Source organism: Rhinolophus hipposideros, assembly GCF_964194185.1.
Source record: "Rhinolophus hipposideros genome assembly, chromosome: 3".
NCBI lineage: Eukaryota > Metazoa > Chordata > Mammalia > Chiroptera > Rhinolophidae > Rhinolophus > Rhinolophus hipposideros.
Window position 1 is genome coordinate 106,787,075 of NC_138049.1, and position 20,072 is coordinate 106,807,146.

The window sequence follows — 20,072 nt, forward strand, 5'->3', positions numbered from 1 at the left end:
GTCTGGCGAGGTCTTATTTTCGGGGAAACACGGTACAATGGCTATTTCTAAACTTGAGCCAGTCTCTGGTTTTACTCAGTCCTTCACAGAACAGCCCTAGGCAAAAATGTGTAAGAAATGTGGACTGAGGTTGGGTCCTTGGGAGAAATATATTTATTGGGAGGGAACCTTTGATAAAATCAAGATTTGTGCTCAGGCTCCTGATCTCCGGGACTCAACGTTTTTCTTTTTTTGTTTTTTACGTTTTAAGGAAGTGTAACATATAGAGAAAAGTGTAGAAATCATAATGAGGTTTCACAAACTCCCCAACAGTTTTCAATAGCAAGTGTCTGTAGGTTGTGAGCAAATCATGCTGTGGACTGTACTGTCATAGAAAAGAACAAAAACCTCCGAAAGGTGAGGAGCCTCTCCGACCCTCAGGCAGCAACTGGGGCCGCGCCTGCGCGTGGAGCCGCAGCCCCGGGAGGAAGTCGGGAGGCAGGAAGCCCCGCCCCTTCCCGACGTCAGCGTGCGCTCCTCTGCACCACGCGCGCTCTCCCGAGCCCGGGCCCGCGGTGCGCTGTCCTGCGATACTCTGAGCTTGCGGCCGCGCTTCCCGCCCCGCCCCGTCCCCCGCGCGGGCTCACGCTCCGCGGCACCTGGCCCTCGCCTTCTCGGCCCTGACGACAGCCCGCTGCACCGGCACCATGGTAAGTACCGTGACGTCACAAGAGGGCGCCCTCCGGGAGCACGGGCCGGTTGGACGGTGGGGATGGGGGTCCCGGCTTTGTCCCTCTTCGCTGGAGTTGGGTCTCGGGCTTCCCTTCAGCCTTAGTTCCTGCGCCTCAGGTTCTTTGAGGAGACACCTGAGGACACATGGGTTTTTTCTTTTTCTCATAAGGGGGAAAAAACCGACGGAGAGTCGGCGGGGACAGCGGGAGAGGGAAAAATGCTCCTCAAGGAGCATTTCCCTGATGGAGACTAGGCTTCGGGAGTTTGGCGGGGGAAGTGGGGGAGAAGGGGGTTGTACATTCTGCAGTTCCCTAGGAGAAGTGGGCAAGGACCCCAGGAAAGGCGGTGCGTTTGATAGGGTAGGAAGAACGGTAGAAATGAGCAGGAGAAAAAGGGAACTGCCCCGCTTAGGAGGCGCCGTGCAGCTGCTCTCATTTGGGGCACAAACACCTTGCGTACTCCGCAGGATATTGAGAGCACGATATGTCGTTAGAAGAAGGAAAAATGCTGGAGAGAAAGAGAAATCATCCCACTTATCAGAATGTACATCCTGCTTCACGACCATTTTTAATGAGATAAATAAATCATGGGAAATTAATAGGTTACAACCTTGAGAACCAGAGGGGAGGACAGGACACCTTAGCAGAGAAAGATAACAGAGAGGGAGGGGGAGACGATTCTACCCATAGAGATAAAAACCCTCACGCATTGTAAGGAGAGGCTGCTTCCCCCTCTTGGGTCTGCCTGCTCCGTGTCTCGGAGTGTACTCGGTTTTACTAATAAACTTCTTGCTGTGCTGTGCTGCACAAACTGTGCCTCTAGACTGAATTCTTTCTTTCAAAAAGACAGAGCCGAGGTACAATGTCATTCCCGGTAACAGGTTGAGAAATGAGCAGAGAGCCTAAGGGGTGCAGGGCAGAGCCTTTTTGTGACTTTATGTCAGGGGCTCAGTGAAGTATGCACAATCATTTGGGCTCCAGCCGGTCATCCCTGTCACCAAGTATTCTGTGTGAAGTTTTGAGAACTGCGAGAGATGTGGCAGGAATCCCAGTACCCGTATTTGGTAATAGTGCCAGAAAGACACTCCTTCCTACCTTGTCCTTTCCCATGTGATGGTTTTCCCCTCTCTCGTCCAATAGCTCTTCTATTCCTTTTTCAAGTCCCTTGTGGGCAAGGATGTGGTCGTGGAACTCAAGAATGACCTGAGGTAGGTACTTCTTCCAACATGTCTGAAGCGGGGGGGGGGGGGTGGAACCACCTTAATTTGACAAGTATTATTTGAGAGCTGAGCAAGGTAGGAGAGATACAGAAGAAATAAATGACTTCTGCCTTAAGCTGACAGATTAGCGGGGGAGTTGTATTTTGTATTGGAAAGCAATACAAAGAAATATATAAAGAGTATGTACAGAGAGGTCAGAGGGCCTAGGCATCAATAACATTTTTTACAAAATGTACTTTTGTTTTTCCTGATTAAATTACATACTCCTTTGATCCAGCCTCTAGAAATGTAAGAATCAGTTCCACAAATAGAGATGTATCTACAGATGTTTGCAGTTTTATTTGCAGTAGCCAAAAATTGAAAACAAATAGCTATCAATAGGGAGTGAGTTAATGAAATTGCGGTACTTCCATATTATACAGTTGTCATACAGGAATGAGATGTATTGATACGGAAAGCTGTTGCAGAATAGTATATGTGGCATAATCTTCCTTTTGTTAAAGAAAAGATAAAACATAAAACAGAAGACCAATGCGATCCCTTCTGTCTATACCGCTTTTACGTCCCCTATTCCTAACTACCTTTCAGGACTTGAATTAAAACGCTGTATCTGTGGAGAGACTTTTCCTGGTCCTTCTAGCCAATAGACCCCTCTGTCATAGAGTCTTATTTTCTGCCTAGTAGGTGCTTCTCAAAATGTGATTTCAGAGAAATACGTTTACTATTTGTGGCCTGTCCTCCCTACAGGGCCAGGACCATGTTTAAGCTCACCATTGTGTACCTGATGTCTAACAGAGGCCTGGTATGTAGTAGGAGCTTAATAAATGTGTGCTGAAAGGAAGAAAAGTAACTAACGTTTGAGAACCCTCTACTGACTAAGCGCTATTCTGAATACATGTATTAACTCACTTAATTCTCATAACACCCTGATATGACATATACTATTGTTGCTGTTTTACATGTGAGGAAACAAGCTTATATAGGTTAAGAAACTTGCTCAAGTCTGTACAACTAGTCAGTGATACAGCCAGAACTGAAATCCGTTTCTGTCTGGCTTTTTTTTAAAAGTTAAAAACAAGATTATATTCTCTATGCAGTTGTGAAACTTTCTTTTCACTTGACAGGTGTTGTAGATATTTTCCATGTCAATAAAGTTGCTCTTTAATATTCTTATGTCTGAATGGCATCTTTATTAGCTGGCTGGAACTAATTTAACCAAGGCCTTGCTATTAGACACTTAGGCTGTTTCCAATTCTTTATAAAAAAATCCTTCAAATGAGATGTATATTTAAAATACTGATACCTATTACCTGATTGCCCTTTAGAACGTTTGAATCAACAGTGTTTTCCACATTTCTATGTGCAATAACTTCTTAGTGGAAGAAACTTTGACATAGCAGGGAATGGTGAAGAGAGGGACTTGCCCATTAGATGAGAGATTTCCATTTACGACACTGGCAACGCATATGGTATTGATGACATACAGATTCGGGCCATACAGAGAGACAAGTATGGAAGCCAAAACCAACCCTATGAAATTCTCTGAGATGACATGTTTTTTATTTTCTTCTTTCCTCCTTCCTGGGCCTTCCACATTGCAAAAATAACTGTTACGTTTTAGCTTCTGGTCCTAAAGCAAGGACTGTAAGATTTGAAGGGAGTCCATTGGGTGGGAGAAGAGCTCTTTCTCTCAGGTTTGTTTTCAGACCATTTTTGTGCCAAATATCTCATGAATGAGATAATGCCACCTTATACAATTCCTGAAAGTTATTTTACTGCTGCAGATGGTGGTAAGATGCTGTGAAAGGCTTTTCAGCAGCCAGGGATATGGTGAAACAACCACTGAGGCAGTAGGACTCAGACACTGGATTTCAAAGACTGGGAATTTTAGGAAAATTAGGGTCCAGGAGAGAATTGCCAACTTTATTTTTGGCAAGATAAGACATTTACAAAAAACTGCCATTTATTATAATAATTTCATTAAAAAGTTTCAATACCAAAAGAAAAAAATAAGACCAATGAAAGAACAGTTATTTTTAGGAAAAAAACTGACAACCTTTAGCACACTAAATATACACTCCACACACACTATACTAGCATGTATCGATATGTCTTCTTGCCATGGACTCCTGAAACCTTTGAACATACATCAGTGTTTGAGAATCATGGTTCTAAGGAACTTCGAATCTGGTGAAGACATGCAGGACGGTTAGGATGAGGGTGACCAGGTGGGAGGGTGGCCTGGATTGAGATGTAAAGTAATAAGACCTTGGTTTGCAGAAGTCAAAACTGGAAAGACAATTACAGAAATACTAGAAAGACATCAGCCAACTGGGGATTCATGGGGCATGGAGGGTAGAGAACACTCTTGGAATTTGGGGTTGTGAGACAGTGGTGAAGCCACTGACAGAAATTAAAGAGTTGGGGGAGAGAGGTAGCAGGGCCTGGAGCGCTGGTGTTCTGATAATATTCCTCAACATTTCAGGGTCTCAAGGATCCGGGAAGGGATACGATGTCCCTTATGCCTTCATCATCAAGAACAATGCTAGCTACTTTATTTTACAGATGGGGCTCTGGGTCCAAAGCAATAAATGTTTGAAAATAGCCAGTGGTTCTGGGGGTCAGACAGATGTGGACTGAGTCCCTGTTTATTTGTTTTAAGCTTGGGCAGGTAACACAACCTCTCTGAGCCCCTGGATGGTAATAGCTACTTTGTAAAGTAGCTACAAGAGTGTAAAGTGGCTATAAAAATTACAAATGTCTATGCAGAATATAGGAGAAATACAAGTCTAGTGCATAACAGTTTTTTTTGTTTTAATTTTTTTATTGGGGAATATTGGGGAACAGTGTATTTCTCCAGGGCCCATCATCTCCAAGTCGTCGTCCTTCAATCTAGTTGTGGAGGGCGCAGCTCAGCTCCAATTCCAGTTGCCATTTTCAATCTTTAGTTTCAAGGAGCGCAGCCCACCACCATCTCATGCCGGGAACCGGCTACCTTGTTTTTGAGAGCTTGCGCTCTAACCAACTGAGCCACCTGGCTGCCCATAACGGTTTTTTAATGGTAGCTATTAAGGGTGGGTTGGTTTAGAGCAGGGGGTCCAAACTGCATTGGCCCGCGATCCATTGTTTATTGGCCCGCAGCAAATTCCAAAAATATACTTAGTTTACTTAAATAAACCAGGTGAGGCAATACGTACTTCACCTCGAGTGAGTGGCCCGGCTGTTGGTGTATTTTACCACATATGGCCCTTGGTGAAAACCGTTGAAAAAAGTTTGGACACCCCTGGTTTAGAGAGAGGAAATGTGCAGTCTAAAGTAACAGCGCTCTTGAAGTAGTCTTTCCTACTCTAGAGCTTAGGAATGCCCCCTTTTGGTTCCACCTATTCTGGCTTCCTCAAGTCCTTGACTTCCCCGAAGCGTGTTCTTAGTTCTGAATTCACCTCTGTGTTGACTTTGGTGTAAACTAACTTGGTTCTTCCTTCCCTCTGCCCCTGACAGCATCTGTGGAACCCTCCATTCTGTGGATCAGGTGAGACAGAGCAAGAGACCAGAATCCAGCCTTGGGGAAGGAGGGGGTAGAGCTTAAGGGCTGAGTACTTGGATGTTGTCTCTAGGGCTAATGATGATGTTCATCTTTTTTTAGTATCTCAACATCAAATTAACTGACATTAGTGTCACAGACCCTGAGAAATACCCTCACATGGTGAGTTTGGGAATGGTGGAAAAGAGGAAACACATCTAAAAGCAGGAGGCCCCTGGGTAGGGAAAGAACATTTTTAAGGGTGTTTTCACATTTGCCTAACTTTGTCTAGTTATCAGTGAAGAACTGCTTCATCCGGGGCTCAGTGGTCCGTTATGTGCAGTTGCCAGCAGACGAGGTCGACACGCAGTTGCTACAGGACGCAGCAAGGAAGGAGGCCTTGCAGCAGAAACAGTGATGGCTCTTCTGCGCCCCTTCCCTCTTCCGTGTTGGCGAGCCTTGTCCCAGCCCTGCACCCCTCCCCCCATACTTTAGGTGTTGTGGGTTTTTTTTAATAGTGAAGGCACTTTTTTTTTTTTTAAAGAATAAGGGGATGAGAGAACTAACAGTGGGGAGCAGCTATCTTCCGTTGAGAAGGAGTGGATACGTAGTCTGGGGAACTGCAAAGCCTTCCTTGTCACCAGTACCTGCCTTTCTTACTCCTTCCCTGGAGATGGTGGGAGAATCGCCTAGATCTCTCCAGGGCAGCATATGATTCATTTTGGGGGTGGAAGGAATCTGTCCCGCATCGGGAATAAAATTTATGATGCAAATTTGAATTCTGGTTGTGTGTGTGTTTTGGGAAGGAGGTTGGAGGTGGGAAAAGGATGTTGGAGTCAAGCCCTGCTACTCTTCGTTACCGCAGCCAAAAACCCGACCCAACTCCCCAGCATTATGTGCCGCTTTCCTTGGTATAAACTGTATAAAACCTCAAGTTGACGACACCATGTTTCCTGAACATGCTCCTACCTACATGGCTTTTTGCTCATACTATACCTACAGGAGGGCTTGCTATCCTCTCGTGATGTGAGTGTTAAATGAGACACCAGAATGCATTTGATGCTGGATTTCTTCTGCGACCCTGCCAAATCAGTACACCCTGAATACAGCAGATAATTACAAACAAGTGACAATTTTTATTGTGGAGAGTTGAGGGGGAATTAAGTCTTCATTCGCTCATTCCCGCTACAGACGAGAGCTCTGCATTAAGGGGCCTTAGAGGCCATCGGCGTGAGTCCCTCTTCTCAATCGGAGGAAATGAGGTTGGCGCTGGCCGCCCCGGGCCGAGCCGAGACGGTCCGCGTGCCGCGGCTGTCCCTCCCGGCCGTTTCCACCGCTCCCCGCTGGGGGCTGCTGTCCCTCACAGGCCCCGTGCGGGCTGCCCGCGGCGGCGCCTGACGGGAGCGCGGTCCGGGGGCGCCCCCCCGTTCTGTGCCTGCGCCCCGCGCCCTCGGCCCTGAGCGCAGCTCGCGGAAGGCGGCGCACACGCCCGGCCAGTGTCGTGCGGGGTGGCGGCTGCACCTGCAGGCGGGACACGGCCGCCCGCGCCAGGACCCGCGGGCCCGGAAACGCTCGCTGTCACAAAGGGGGCAACACGTGGGCGCCGACGGCCCGGGCGGCGGTCGCAGGACGCCAGAGTCGCCGGGAGAACCGCTCACCGTCCCGGCCGCCCGCCACGTCGGCCCCGGCCGCCGGGCCGGTGCAGCGTCGGCTGGCTCCCGGATGTGAGGTGGCTGTCCGGCTCCGTCCGATCTCGTCCCTCCAGTACGTACCTGCGAACCTGCGTTCCACCGGACGCCGAGGCCTCTCGGAGCTTCCCACAATCCCCGAGTACCCCGCTGTCACCGCCACTCCGAGAGCCGGACCCTCGGCTCCTGAGAGACCTCCATCCCTGGGGGCCTCGTGCGCCTGCGGTAGAGGAGCCCCATGAGGGTCTGCTCTCTCCTCAAAGAAGACTCCTCAGTTCTTCAGTCTTCCCCGTCTCTCTTTCTCCTTAGGTCTTGTACATCTGGTTCGACCCCTGCGTGACCATGTCCATCCTTTATGTCTCGCCTCACCCCGACGCCTTCCCCAGCCTCCGAGCTCTGATAGCTGCGCGCTACGGGGAGGCTGGGGAGGGGCCCGGGTGGGGAGGGGCTCACCCCCGCGTCTGTCTCCAGCCGCCTCCGACGAGCAGGACTCCCTTTCCCCCACCACGTCTGCCCGCCCTGGAGCAGGGGCCCGGTGGGCTCTGGGTGTGGGGGGCCACGGCTGTGGCCCAGCTGCTGTGGCCAGCAGGCCTGGGGGGCCCCGGGGGCAGCCGGGCAGCCGTTGTCGTCCAACAGTGGGTCAGTTACGCCGACACGGAGCTAATACCAGCTGCCTGTGGGGCCACGCTGCCTGCCTTGGGACTCCGCAGCTCAGTCCAGGACCCCCAGGTGAGTGGGGAGAAGAGGGGGAGGGGAAATTCAGAAGAATTTTGGAAGCAAGAATTGGAATGGGTAATGGGACAGGAAGACAGCATGTCAGATGTGGAAAAAGACTGGTCAGATTTCAGATTGCCACCTGGCATGGTAACATCTCTGAGCCTTGGTCTCTCTAATGTCTATGAAAAGTTTAGTTTTCATGTTGAGGAACGTGTTAAGGGCATGAGAAGATGAACGGGTGTGTGCAGAGCACATAGTCTAGTGCTAGTCACTTGAACGTGTTGCGTAAAAGTTTGATGAGTCCGAAACTGATGATAGAGGTTACTGCGAGCTGTAGGGAAAGACTGGATGAAGGAGAGAGGAGAGGCAGATAGGGCCAGGAGAGATGATGGTGCTGGGAGGAGATGAGGAAGAAATGAAGTGAGGAGGTGGGGAAGTAAGGGGCAGGAAAAATCAGCACACCAGATTGTAGCTAAGGCCTTCCAGAGTGGGGCTGTGCCTTACGGGCCTTATTACACTGCCTCTTTGCAGAATATTGAGCACGTGGCAGAACGATGGAATGAATGAATGAATGAATGAATGAATGAAATGAATATGACTTAGACCTTGGCTTCCTCCCTCATATCCTGATTACCCTATCTAAAATAGAGGTCCCCGTTGTAGAATTCCCTGTCCCCCTCAGCCTGATTTATTTTTCTTCATAGCACTTAATGAGAAAAATAGGGTAATGTGTTATATACTTGCTCATTTATTGTTTCCCTCATTAGAATATAAACCACCAGGTCAGGTGTTCCATCTGTTCAAGTTCTCTTCTCATTCCTTAGAGAAGTACCTGACATGTAGTAGGTGCCTAATAAATATTTGTTGAAACAATTATTGTGTTGCCTCATGTAATCTTTACTCTAACTTCCTGTACTTAATAGATTGCATCTGACACACAGTAAGTGTTCGGTAGGAATTTACTGAATGAATGGGAAGTATTTTTATTTATGGCCATTTCAGTGAAGGTGAAACTGGCCTCAGAGGTCATGATCTGTGGGAGTGGAAGGAGGCCAAGTCTTGTCTCATACCCCTTCCCCTTCCTGCTAGGCTGCACTGGGGGCCCTAGGACGGGCCCTGAGCCCCTTGGAAGAGTGGCTTCGGCTGCACACCTACCTGGCCGGGGAGGCCCCCACTCTGGCTGACCTGGCGGCTGTCACAGCCTTGCTGCTGCCTTTCCGATATGTGAGTCAGGGCCTGGGGAAGGATGAGGGCAGCTCCCCTCAGACCGCACCATACGGTAACTGAGGGTAGTCCATTTATTTACCCCATCCCAGGTCCTGGATGCCTCTGCCCGCCGGATCTGGGGTAATGTCACTCGCTGGTTTATCACGTGTGTCCAGCAGCCAGAATTCCGGGCCGTGCTGGGAGAAGTGGTTCTGTACTCAGGGGCCAGACCTCTTTCCCAACAGCCAGGTGAGGAGGGAAGGGTTTCCTTGGGGTCTTCCTTGCAGCTCACTTTTTTCTCATAGAAATGACAGAATCACCGGGGCAGGGGCCTGCGGGAGGGTAAGGTGGGAGTCAGCACGGAGGAGCCATGCTGAAATAGCCTATCTGAGACAGCACTGTTTACAGAGGGCCCGCAGCAGGCTAAGTCTACATTTGTCTGCCTCTTACCAGGCCCTGAGGTCACTGCACCCCCAAAGACAGCCACTCAACTCAAGAAAGAGGCAAAGAAACGGGAGAAATTAGAGAAATTCCAGCAGAAGCAGAAGATGCAACAACAGCAGCCACCCCCAGGGGAGGTGAGAGGTCATGGGTGGGGCTGGATAGGAGATTGGTGCCATGGTGGGGTGGCTGATACCTGTACCTGTATCCTTTCCCTCCCAAGCAGAAGAAACCAAAACCAGAGAAAAGGGAGAAACGGGATCCTGGAGTCATTACCTATGACCTCCCAACCCCACCCGGGGAAAAGAAAGGTACTAGGAGGGGGAAGGGACCCCCCCCTTCACCACCACCCTCCTCAGCTACTGCTGCTTGTTTATACCCCTACCTGCTTTGTCCTTGCTCCCACCACTTTGTTTGGTGAAGATTTGCAGAGCCTCCCAATTCCTGTCCTGTGATGTGAGGAACCGAGGCCAGGTCCTTTGCTGGCCCATCGTCCCCTTCCCAGCTGTTCCCAGCCTCCACACTGACCCCTTCTTTCCTCGCCCCCAGATGTCAGTGGCGCCATGCCTGACTCCTACAGCCCTCAGTACGTGGAGGCAGCCTGGTACCCTTGGTGGGAGCAGCAGGGCTTCTTCAAGCCAGAGTATGGAGTGAGTGGGCACTGCCGCCCAGGCCTGGAGGGGAGGAGGCAGGGAAGGGCAGGGTTAAAGGACACATTGCCCGGGAAGGGGCTGGGAGAGGTGACATGAGGCCTTACCACGTGCCAATCCTTCCTCGCCCACAGCGTTCCAGCTTGTCAACACCAAATCCCAGGGGCGTCTTCATGATGTGCATCCCACCCCCCAACGTGACAGGCTCCCTGCACCTGGGCCACGCGCTCACCAACGCCATCCAGGACTCCCTGACCCGATGGTGAGCTCCTGTCTTCTCCTCTGGTTCCCTCTGCTTTCTTCTCTTCCCTGGCTGGGGCCCTCTCCTGCCTCGCTCCTTCCACATTGGTGCTCAGCTCTGCCCCGGTGGGGCTTCTCTGTGCAGCACTCCCATCTGATCACTTAGCACCCTCCGCTAGTCAGGTAACCAACACCCCCACTTGCCGACTCCCTTCTCTCCCTTTTCTTGCTACTAGAAATAAGATTCTTTTGAATTTAACAAGAAATATGTGAAATATTCTTGTTGTAAGAAATTGAAAACTTCAAGTCTCTTTGAAATCCTCCCTCCAGACCTGCTCCCTCCCAAGACTTAGCCTTCATTATCACTTTGATGTGGATCTTTCCAGATCTTTCTGTCTATTTACTTACATATTCACATAGAAATTCATGGTTTTCTTTTCTATCCTCTAACATAAAGGACTCACACCAAACATGTTATTCTTCAAATGTCTTCTTACACTTAACAGTTTCTCTTAGAGATCTTTCCTTATCCTTACTTATAGACTGACTTCATTCTCTCATTTGTCCGTAGTATTTGATAGTGTGACTATACCATAACAGGGTCACGTTTTTATTAATGGTTGTTCCTAATTTTTCTCTGTTGAAAGCCTTGCTAAAATGCACATTCCTGCACATGTTTTTTCAACCACATGTGGAAGGATTTCTCTGGTGTAGTTAGCAGGAAGTGAAACTGCTAGGTCGGAAGGGCATACCAGTATTAAGTACAAATAGAAGGTGCCAAGTTGCCCTACAAAAGGGCTTTACCGATTTATACCTCTGTGAATGTGAGAGTATTCGTTTCCTCTGCCCTTGGCCACTCTGGATATTATCGGTCTTCATTTTCCCAATCTAATGGGCAAGAAAATGGCACCTGTGTAATTTCTGATTACCAGTGAGGCTCTGCCTCTTTCTGTTTCTGGGCCAGCGTGGTTTTCCCTTATGTGAACTATCTGTACATACCAATCATTTGTCCATCTTTCTATTGATTCTTTGTTGTTTTTTTCTTTTGTGGCTTGTTGGAAGATTTTTTTTTTACGTATACTGGGTATTGTTTTTCTTTGTTTGTCATATATTGTAAATGTTTTCTCCTGCTCTAGCGCTTGGCTTTCCCTATCTAACGTGCCCCACTGTTAATATTTTAATTAGTTAACAGATATAAAGTCTAATATTCTAAGTGACAAATTCCTTTAAAAAGTATTTTAAAACAACTTTTTATTTTTGGAAACCAGGATTATTATTATATTTCAAATTTTGAGAAGTTCTATAGTATTCTATAGTGTCCTACTTACTAAATTAATTTGGTCAAAAAATATTTACAGGACATCACTATGTGCCAGCTCTGCTCTGGGCACTGGGGTCATAATATCAGCTTTAGCATTTTGCAAGGAATTGAGAGCTGGAAAAATGGAGCTGTATTCAATATATATAATATACTCATATAATGGCCAACTCATTTACATGACATAGAATCAACACTCTTATAAAACTCTTAGGGTAGCAACATTTTTTTTCTAATGAACGTGATTTAAATAAAATGTTAAGACATTACTTCAATGGAATAGATTTATCTCAATATTTTAGAACAAAAAAATAACATGAACTATAGCCTTAAATATTTCCAACAATGAGACATTATAAAAATGAAATAAAAGTGAGTTTTAGAACTATATTTTTTCTTCCTCCAGCAGAAAATAGGGTGCTGTTCTACAAATATCCGTGACATTGATTTATTTTTTGCCAATTTTATGTGATCCCCAACAGATGCTTTTAGTGAAAAGATATTTTTGTCTTCCTTTCTTGTGCTTAATTTCTTTAATATTGCTATCTAACAACATGTTGAAGTTCAGAAAATGTTCATATCCGTTATGGCACAGAAACAACATTTCTGAGTATCAGTTATCTGCAAGAGCACAGAGTTGCTACATACAGTCCTGTCCCCAAGGAGATCTGACTATTGTGGGGACAAACAGACCATAAAGTAATGAATGTAATACAGTTTTGTGAGGCATTGAAGATAATGTGTGAATACACTGTGATTGAGTTTCTCTGGTAACGTCCGCTGCCCACTGTAATGCGGGTAGTACTTCTCCTGGGACACGGGCTGAACGCTTCACGTGCCATACGGTGGGGTGCCAGTGGAGGGCTTCCGAGTCCGCATGTACCTCTGTCATTACAGTAGATGAAGACCCATGATTTTACTCTCTAATTCATCTCCTGATTAATTCCCTAAAACGTAACTAGCTTCCCGTCATTTTCTCCATAATGGTCTGTCCCTCGCTTTTTAACTTCACTGAGGGCTGCTGATGCTCTGAGGTTTTACGTTTTGCTCTAGTCGTCTCACCGATGTGCTTCATCTTGTGTGTCTTGTTAGAGATGGCCTCACCTATCTCAAAGTAATACGCATGTTCACCTGTGTTATTGCTTTGTTTTTTGAAAACTATGTCATTTTCTAAGGCTTTTTCATAGTGTTTTTCATGTTGAGTTCTTTAATCTGACTAGAATTCATTTTTGAGAATATTGGGAAGTAGGGAGATTTTTTCCAACTATGTAGCTAGTTGTCTCAACAAATTTTTTTGACTAGTTTTTCCTTTCCCTACTGTTACGAAATGACACTAAATTGGCTTGGATCTGTTTCTAGTCGCTGTTTTGTTTCCTTAGTCTGTAACTTTTTTCCTGTGTCATAAATTACTGCTTTAATAATCATAACTTTCTGATATGTTTTGTTATTTAGTTGGACAAGAGCCTCCTCTTTGGCTGTCCTTGTGTATCTCCTCCCCCTGACTGTAATTTTAGAATCGGGGGTCCCTCTCCACCACCCCTTTCTTTCCCGAGTCCATTGACTCCCTACCCAGAAGCCTCTTCTTCCTTTGGTGCCAGGCTCTACCGGACCACTCACCTCCGGTCCTCCGTGCTCCTCCCACAGGCACCGCATGCGCGGGGAGACTACCCTGTGGAACCCTGGCTGTGACCACGCAGGCATTGCCACCCAGGTGGTAGTGGAGAAGAAGCTCTGGCGAGAGCAGGGCCTAAACCGGCACCAGCTGGGCCGCGAGGCCTTTCTACGGGAGGTCTGGAAGTGGAAGGAGGAGTGAGTGTGCAGCAGCCCTGCCTCCCTGTCCCCTATCCAGATAAGACCTCTGTCATCTGCGACCCTAGCTGCAGGCTCAGGCCCTCTTACAGAAGCTGAGGGTCAGTGGCTTCAGGGCCCAGGTCAATTTCAGAGGATGAGTGATCCCCACATTGCTCCATCAGCCATCAGATGTCTCTCCAGCCCAGGCCTGAGTGCTGATCTCACCTATGTGTCCACTTCCAGAAAAGGTGACCGGATTTACCACCAGCTGAAGAAGCTCGGCAGCTCCTTAGACTGGGATCGAGCCTGTTTCACCATGGACCCTGTGAGTAGGAACGGGGAGGCTCCCCAGAGTGGTACATCCACACACGAGAGCATGTGCTGTGCCCTCCCCCAGGAGGTGAGCCCACTCGTAGGCAATCACTAAGGGCTCAGCTGCAAACGCCATGGCATGGCCCTTTGTGTTCCTTATCACCCACTCTGGGAGCTCATATTGCTCCAAGAGGCACATGATGGGGCTTCACCTTCCCATGGAGCCTGAACTCCCAGGATTCTCTGCACTAGCAGCTGTCCCCAGCTGAGTGGCTCTCCTGCCATCTCCAGTATCACCAGGCTTGTTGCCTGCCTTATGTTCCCAGAGTCCCCTCTTCCCTTCAGGGAAAGCATTTCTCCCTTCCACCCCTCAAAGGGGTCTGGGTCCTGGGCAGTGGGACTCTGGGCAGGCCAGTCTCACTGGACCTGCTGTGATGGAAAGTCTGCCTGGGCACCTAGGCCCATCTCTGACTCCCCCGCTCTATCCTAGAAACTGTCAACAGCTGTGACAGAGGCCTTTGTCCGGCTCCATGAGGAAGGCGTCATCTACCGCAGTACCCGCCTTGTCAACTGGTCCTGCACCCTCAACTCGGCCATCTCCGACATTGAGGTGTGTCCTGCCCCAGGCTCTCTTTAGCTGCACCCCGGCCCCAGCCCCTGGGCCACTTTTCCTCATACCCATTTCACAGGTGGATAAGAAGGAGCTGACGGGCCGCACCCTGCTCCCGGTGCCTGGCTACAAGGAGAAGGTGGAGTTCGGAGTCCTCATCTCCTTTGCCTACAAGGTCCAAGGCTCAGGTAGGAGCCAGCGGCACCAGGACCCTGGGCTGGGGGGTGTGGTGGGAAGGGGCAAGCTCTGAGATCACAAGGTCTCCTGTCACCCCAGAGAGCGATGAGGAGGTGCTGGTGGCAACAACACGGATCGAGACAATGCTGGGAGATGTGGCCGTCGCTGTGCACCCCAAAGATCCCAGATACCAGGTGGGGGAGGAACGCCGGCTGGAAAGGGGCCCCACACTGTTGACGGGGACGTGGGCACTGAGCCCCAGCTGAAGAGAGGAAAATTGGGTTAGAAACTCATCCCGAGGCTCCTTTCGAGCCCTGAAGAGGGAACTTGGGTGTTGGGACAGTCGGGGCCCTGGGTAGGAGGGAGTCGGGGCCAGCCCTTCGTGCACTTTTGAGGTCTCCCTCTGCTCTCAGCACCTGAAGGGGAAGAGCGTGACCCACCCGTTCCTGTCTCGGAGTCTGCCCATCCTCTTTGATGATTTCGTGGACATGGAGTTCGGCACAGGTGAGCAAGGGTCTGTCTTGTCCTGTGGGAGAGGAAGGAGCCCACGAGCCGCACCCCACTGTCCATCTTCCCTCTCAAGGAAAAGAAAGGAAGCATCCCTGGAACAGACAGGACTTGGGCTAGTTCTCAGAGGCCTGTCTTAGGGAAGTGGGGGACAGGTGGTCTGGGAGCTACGTGCATGTGGGAAGGGAGTCTACTGAGTCCCTCCCTCGTGGCCCTGGCACCCCCGCATACACCCCAGGTGCCGTGAAGATCACCCCGGCACATGACCAGAATGACTATGAGGTGGGGCAGAGGCACGGGCTGGAGGCCATCAGCATCATGGACGCCCGAGGGACCCTCGTAAACGTGCCCCCGCCTTTTCTGGTAAGACTGCCTGGGTGTGAGCGCCGTTCTGCAGACAGCAGGGTACCTAGGCACGGCCACAATGAGGCCTGTCTCCCCCCAGGGCCTGCCCAGGTTTGAGGCCAGGAAGGCCGTGCTGGTGGCGCTGAAGGAGCGGGGACTCTTCCGTGGCATCGAGGACAACCCCATGGTGGTGCCACTTTGCAAGTGAGGGTGGGGGCCAGAGAGGGGGGAGGGGCTGCTCAGGGTGCTCCCCATCCAACCTCCCCACCTATGTGACCCTGCAGCCGGTCTAAGGACGTGGTGGAACCTCTGCTGCGGCCACAGTGGTACGTGCGCTGTGGGGAGATGGCCCAGGCCGCCAGTGCTGCTGTGACTCGGGGTGACCTCCGAATCCTGCCTGAGGCCCATCAGCGGACTTGGCATGCCTGGATGGACAATATTCGGTGCGTTAGGGGCAGGTGGCTGGGGGCTGAGCCGGGCACAGGCCAGGGCCCTTCCCCGCCCTGAGCCCTTCCCCTGGCCTTTTGCAGGGACTGGTGCATCTCCCGGCAGCTGTGGTGGGGCCATCGCATCCCCGCCTACTTCATCACTGTCCACGACCCAGCCGTACCCCCAGGGGAGGTGAGAACTGGGCCAGAGCCCGCTGCTGGCACATCGGGGGGAGCTGCGGCTGTGCTGGCTTCTGGGGGGGGGTCAGTGTGCCCCTTGGGTACTCACTCCACCTGCGGCAGGACCCCGACGGGCGGTACTGGGTGAGTGGGCGCAGCGAGGCCGAGGCCCGTGAGAAGGCAGCCAAGGAGTTTGGTGTGTCCCCTGACAAGATCAGTCTCCAGCAAGGCAAGACGGGGCCTGGGGGGGTAGGGGCAGGGCTGGGGCTCTGATCCCCACCTCTGCCCACTCTGGCGTCCGACCTTTGGCTTTCCTCAGATGAGGACGTTTTGGATACCTGGTTCTCCTCTGGCCTCTTCCCCTTCTCCATCCTGGGCTGGCCCAACCAGGTACGTCCCTGAGGCCAGCCCTAGTGGGGTGGAAGTCTTGGAGGTGGGTGCTTGGCTCCCTCACATGCCGTGTTCTGCCCTTAGTCAGAAGATCTGAATGTGTTCTACCCGGGGACGCTGCTGGAGACGGGCCATGACATCCTCTTCTTCTGGGTGGCCAGGATGGTCATGCTGGGCCTAAAGCTCACCGGCAGGCTGCCCTTCAGAGAGGTGGGGGCCTGCTGAGTCACCCCACAGTCACCCCTCACGTGGCCTCCTGAGCCACAAGCTCAGGCTCAGCATGGACGGGGCACAGGGCAGGGCCATGGACAGCTGTAGGTGCGCTTGTCGGGGCTGAAAGCTACCTGGGATCTGCTCAGTGATTCCGTGCCTGGGCTTCCCAGAGGGGGGAGCGCCTCTAAGTCACATGAAGGTGCCGAATGGGCTGGCAGGACACTGAGGGGCCTGAGGTCCAGAGTAGGGCAGACCAGATGCAGGACTCTGGGGTGCAGTGGGGTCTGGGCGGGGAGACGCAGCTTCACAGCTGTGCCTTCTCTGCCTTGCAGGTGTACCTCCATGCCATCGTGCGAGATGCCCACGGCCGGAAGATGAGCAAGTCTCTGGGCAATGTCATTGACCCCCTCGATGTTATCCACGGAGTCTCCCTGCAGGTGGGGCGGGGTGCCGGGCCAGGCCAGGAAGGGCTGCGGGGCTGTGGCTGCGGACCCCTGACATCCCCTCATCCTCAGGGCCTCCACGACCAGTTGCTGAACAGCAACCTGGATCCCAGCGAGATGGAGAAGGCTAAAGAAGGGCAGGTATAGAGGATGGGCCCGGGCTGGGTGCGGGCAGAAGGAAGGGGGCTGGCTCAGGACTCGCGCTCCGACTCCTCCCTGCAGAAGGCCGACTTCCCGGCGGGGATTCCCGAGTGCGGTACCGATGCCCTCCGGTTTGGACTGTGCGCCTACACGTCCCAGGGTATGGACAGCCCTGCTCTCAGCCCCATCCTTCCTCCTCTGCCCTGGCTGATGGTGGGAAGGAGGTGGTGAGGACACACTTCACCCGCACCCAGGTCGTGACATCAACCTGGACGTGAACCGGATACTGGGATACCGCCACTTCTGCAACAAGCTCTGGAACGCCACTAAGTTTGCCCTCCGTGGCCTTGGGAAGGGTTTCGTGCCTTCACCTACCTCCAAGGTGAGGACCTGGTAGGCACAGGGTGGCTGGCACCCGCCCAGGCTGCACCCCGCCACTCTGGCATCAAGCACAGCCCATGCTGTCAGGGTTCCAGCCACTGAGGCAGGAGGCCCCACCCCTGGCCCAAGCAGCCTCCATGTGGGAGGTGGGAGGGACAGAGGGTTACAGGGAAAGCCTAGGATGTTAGGGTCCTCCCGCCAGATATTGGGCACGTGTGGCTTCAGACTCTTCAGGCTCCTGGAATACAGATTTGCCCGTGGTTCCTGCCTCTGGGGGGTTCTGGCTCCCTCCCCCGGGGTGTTTGCCCCCATGGCCCCTGGCTGATCTGCCCCTCCCCCCAAGCCTGGAGGCCACGAGAGCCTGGTGGACCGCTGGATCCGCAGCCGGCTGACTGAGGCTGTGAGGCTCAGCAACCACGGTTTCCAGGCCTACGACTTCCCAGCTGTCACCACGGCGCAGTACAGCTTCTGGCTCTACGAGCTCTGTGACGTCTACCTGGTGAGAGGAGCTGAGTGGGCGGGGGCAGCAGAGCCCTGGGCCTTCCTTTTCCAGCGGTCAGCCATGAGCCCTGAGCCACCCTGTCCCCCTCCCAGCCGTCACAGGCACAGTGAGGGCTGGAGGCCAGACCTTTTCCGCCCTGTGCCTCCCTGTCCCTAGGAGTGCCTGAAGCCCGTGCTGAATGGGGTGGACCAGGTGGCCGCTGAGTGTGCCCGCCAGACCCTCTACACCTGCCTGGACATTGGCCTACGGCTGCTGTCACCCTTCATGCCCTTTGTGACCGAGGAGCTGTTCCAGAGGCTGCCCCGGCGGGTGCCACACGCAGCCCCCAGCCTCTGCGTTACCCCCTACCCAGAGCCTTCAGAGGTATGGCTTTGGCCTGGAGGGGGGCTGCAGCCTGACCCCGCGGCCTCCTTACCCCTTCCTCCACCCACAGTGCTCCTGGAAGGACCCTGAGGCCGACGCTGCCATGGAGCTGGCCCTGAGCATCACACGAGCCGTGCGCTCCCTGCGTGCTGACTACAACCTCATCCGGATCCGGCCCGACTGTGAGCCTCAGGCCCCCACATGCTCCTTGCCCCACTGTCCCTGGGCCCACTCCCCAGTTCGGCTGCCTTGCTGCCTCGTCTCCTGTCTCCTTCGGGCTAGGTCTCACCTTCCTTTCTCCCCTGCAGGTTTCCTGGAAGTGGCGGACGAGGCCACAGGTGCCCTGGCTTCAACAGTGTCGGGCTACGTGCAGGCTCTGGCCAGCGCAGGTGTGGTGGCTGTCCTGGCTCTGGGGGCTCCCGTACCGCAGGGCTGCGCTGTGGCCCTGGCTTCCGACCGCTGCTCCGTCCACCTGCAGCTTCAGGGGCTGGTCGACCCGGCCCGTGAGCTGGGCAAGCTGCAGGCCAAGCGTGGTGAGGCCCAGCGGCAGGCCCAGCGTCTGCGGGAGCGCCGCGCTGCCACGGGCTACGCAGCCAAGGTGCCCCTCACAGTCCAGGAGGCAGACGAGGCCAAGGTGTGTGGTGTGGGCGGGCGTTTTCCCTGCTTCCCACATCTCAACCCGGCCCTGCAGCTGCGCTGCTCAGCCCCAGGCAGTCCACAGGGGCGTGGAGTTGAGCGGGTGGGCAGCAGCAGGGTGGGGTACAGCCCAGGCCCCACAGCAAGGTCCCCTGCCTCCCAGCCAGACCCCTCGGGCGGCCATGGGCCAGAACTTGGCTTCCCGCCTGGGGTGGGGCTCGGGCAGCATACATACGGGGACCCCACTAGGCAGAAGCAGTGGGTAAACCACTTAGAGATCCAGCCGCGCAGGCTGTTACAGAGCCTTGGCGGCTAGGTGGGGTCGCTCGCTCCATCGATTCTCCAGGTAGCCCTCCCCGGGCAGGCAGTATTACTCGCGCCGTTTTAGCAGTGAAGGCTAAATACCTACCTAGCAGCCTGTGGACCTAACCTCCGTGCTCTGCCCCCCCCCCGGGTAGAGAAGGGGGTTGCCGGGGGGGTGGCTGCTGAGGATTTGGGGGACTGGTCCAGCCAGGCACACACAGTCCCCTAACTACTCCCTGCCTGTGTTCCTCACCTGCCTTTCTAACTCTGACCCCTCTGCCATAGTGGGCATTTGGGGGTCTTCTCTCTTAGGTTTGGGTCCTCACCACTCACTACCCTTTTTGTTCCACCCCCAGCTCCAACAGACAGAAGCAGAGCTCAGGAAGATGGACGAGGCCATCTCCCTATTTCAGAAGATGCTGTGATACACCAACTCCAACCCTCGTAACTCCCAGTGGTCCACCGGGGATGACAGCAATAAATATTTTGCCATAAAACCATCTGTGTGTGTGTGGTGGGGCTGGGGAAGGGGTGCTGAGGGGCTGGGTTCCTGAATCCTCGGCGGCAGCTGGTAGGAGCAGTGGGAGGGCTGCCAGCGGGGTGACGTACCAGATCCCCGTGGCAGAGGGGCATCCATCCG

At 52.6% G+C, this 20,072-nt stretch overlaps 2 protein-coding genes across 3 annotated transcripts; both read left to right on the top strand.

The window, feature by feature from the left end:
- Positions 1 to 496: 496 nt before the first annotated feature.
- LSM2 (LSM2 homolog, U6 small nuclear RNA and mRNA degradation associated) lies at positions 497 to 6,229 on the top strand. Its single transcript, XM_081044857.1, has 5 exons — positions 497 to 689; positions 1,851 to 1,918; positions 5,429 to 5,459; positions 5,574 to 5,633; positions 5,743 to 6,229. The coding sequence occupies exons 1-5, from the start codon at positions 687 to 689 to the stop codon at positions 5,866 to 5,868; spliced, it is 288 nt and encodes a 95-aa protein (XP_080900983.1). The 5' UTR covers positions 497 to 686; the 3' UTR covers positions 5,869 to 6,229.
- A 576-nt stretch (positions 6,230 to 6,805) lies between these two features.
- Positions 6,806 to 19,925, top strand: VARS1 (valyl-tRNA synthetase 1). Of its 2 annotated transcripts, none has more exons than XM_081038841.1 (30): positions 6,806 to 7,214; positions 7,448 to 7,867; positions 8,945 to 9,079; positions 9,172 to 9,310; positions 9,515 to 9,639; positions 9,726 to 9,813; positions 10,052 to 10,152; positions 10,287 to 10,414; positions 13,355 to 13,519; positions 13,745 to 13,826; positions 14,304 to 14,423; positions 14,503 to 14,611; positions 14,700 to 14,794; positions 15,014 to 15,104; positions 15,346 to 15,470; positions 15,553 to 15,656; positions 15,737 to 15,895; positions 15,983 to 16,073; positions 16,184 to 16,289; positions 16,380 to 16,450; positions 16,535 to 16,660; positions 16,996 to 17,100; positions 17,179 to 17,247; positions 17,329 to 17,407; positions 17,502 to 17,629; positions 17,972 to 18,127; positions 18,287 to 18,493; positions 18,564 to 18,675; positions 18,802 to 19,127; positions 19,789 to 19,925. In XM_081038841.1, exons 2-30 carry the CDS (start codon positions 7,481 to 7,483, stop codon positions 19,855 to 19,857), a joined length of 3,798 nt encoding a protein of 1,265 aa, XP_080894967.1. In that variant the 5' UTR covers positions 6,806 to 7,214; positions 7,448 to 7,480; the 3' UTR covers positions 19,858 to 19,925. The 2 variants fall into 2 exon arrangements, with proteins under 2 accessions (XP_080894967.1, XP_080894968.1); XM_081038842.1 differs by having other exon boundaries at positions 9,729 to 9,813.
- The last annotated feature ends 147 nt before the right edge of the window (positions 19,926 to 20,072 follow it).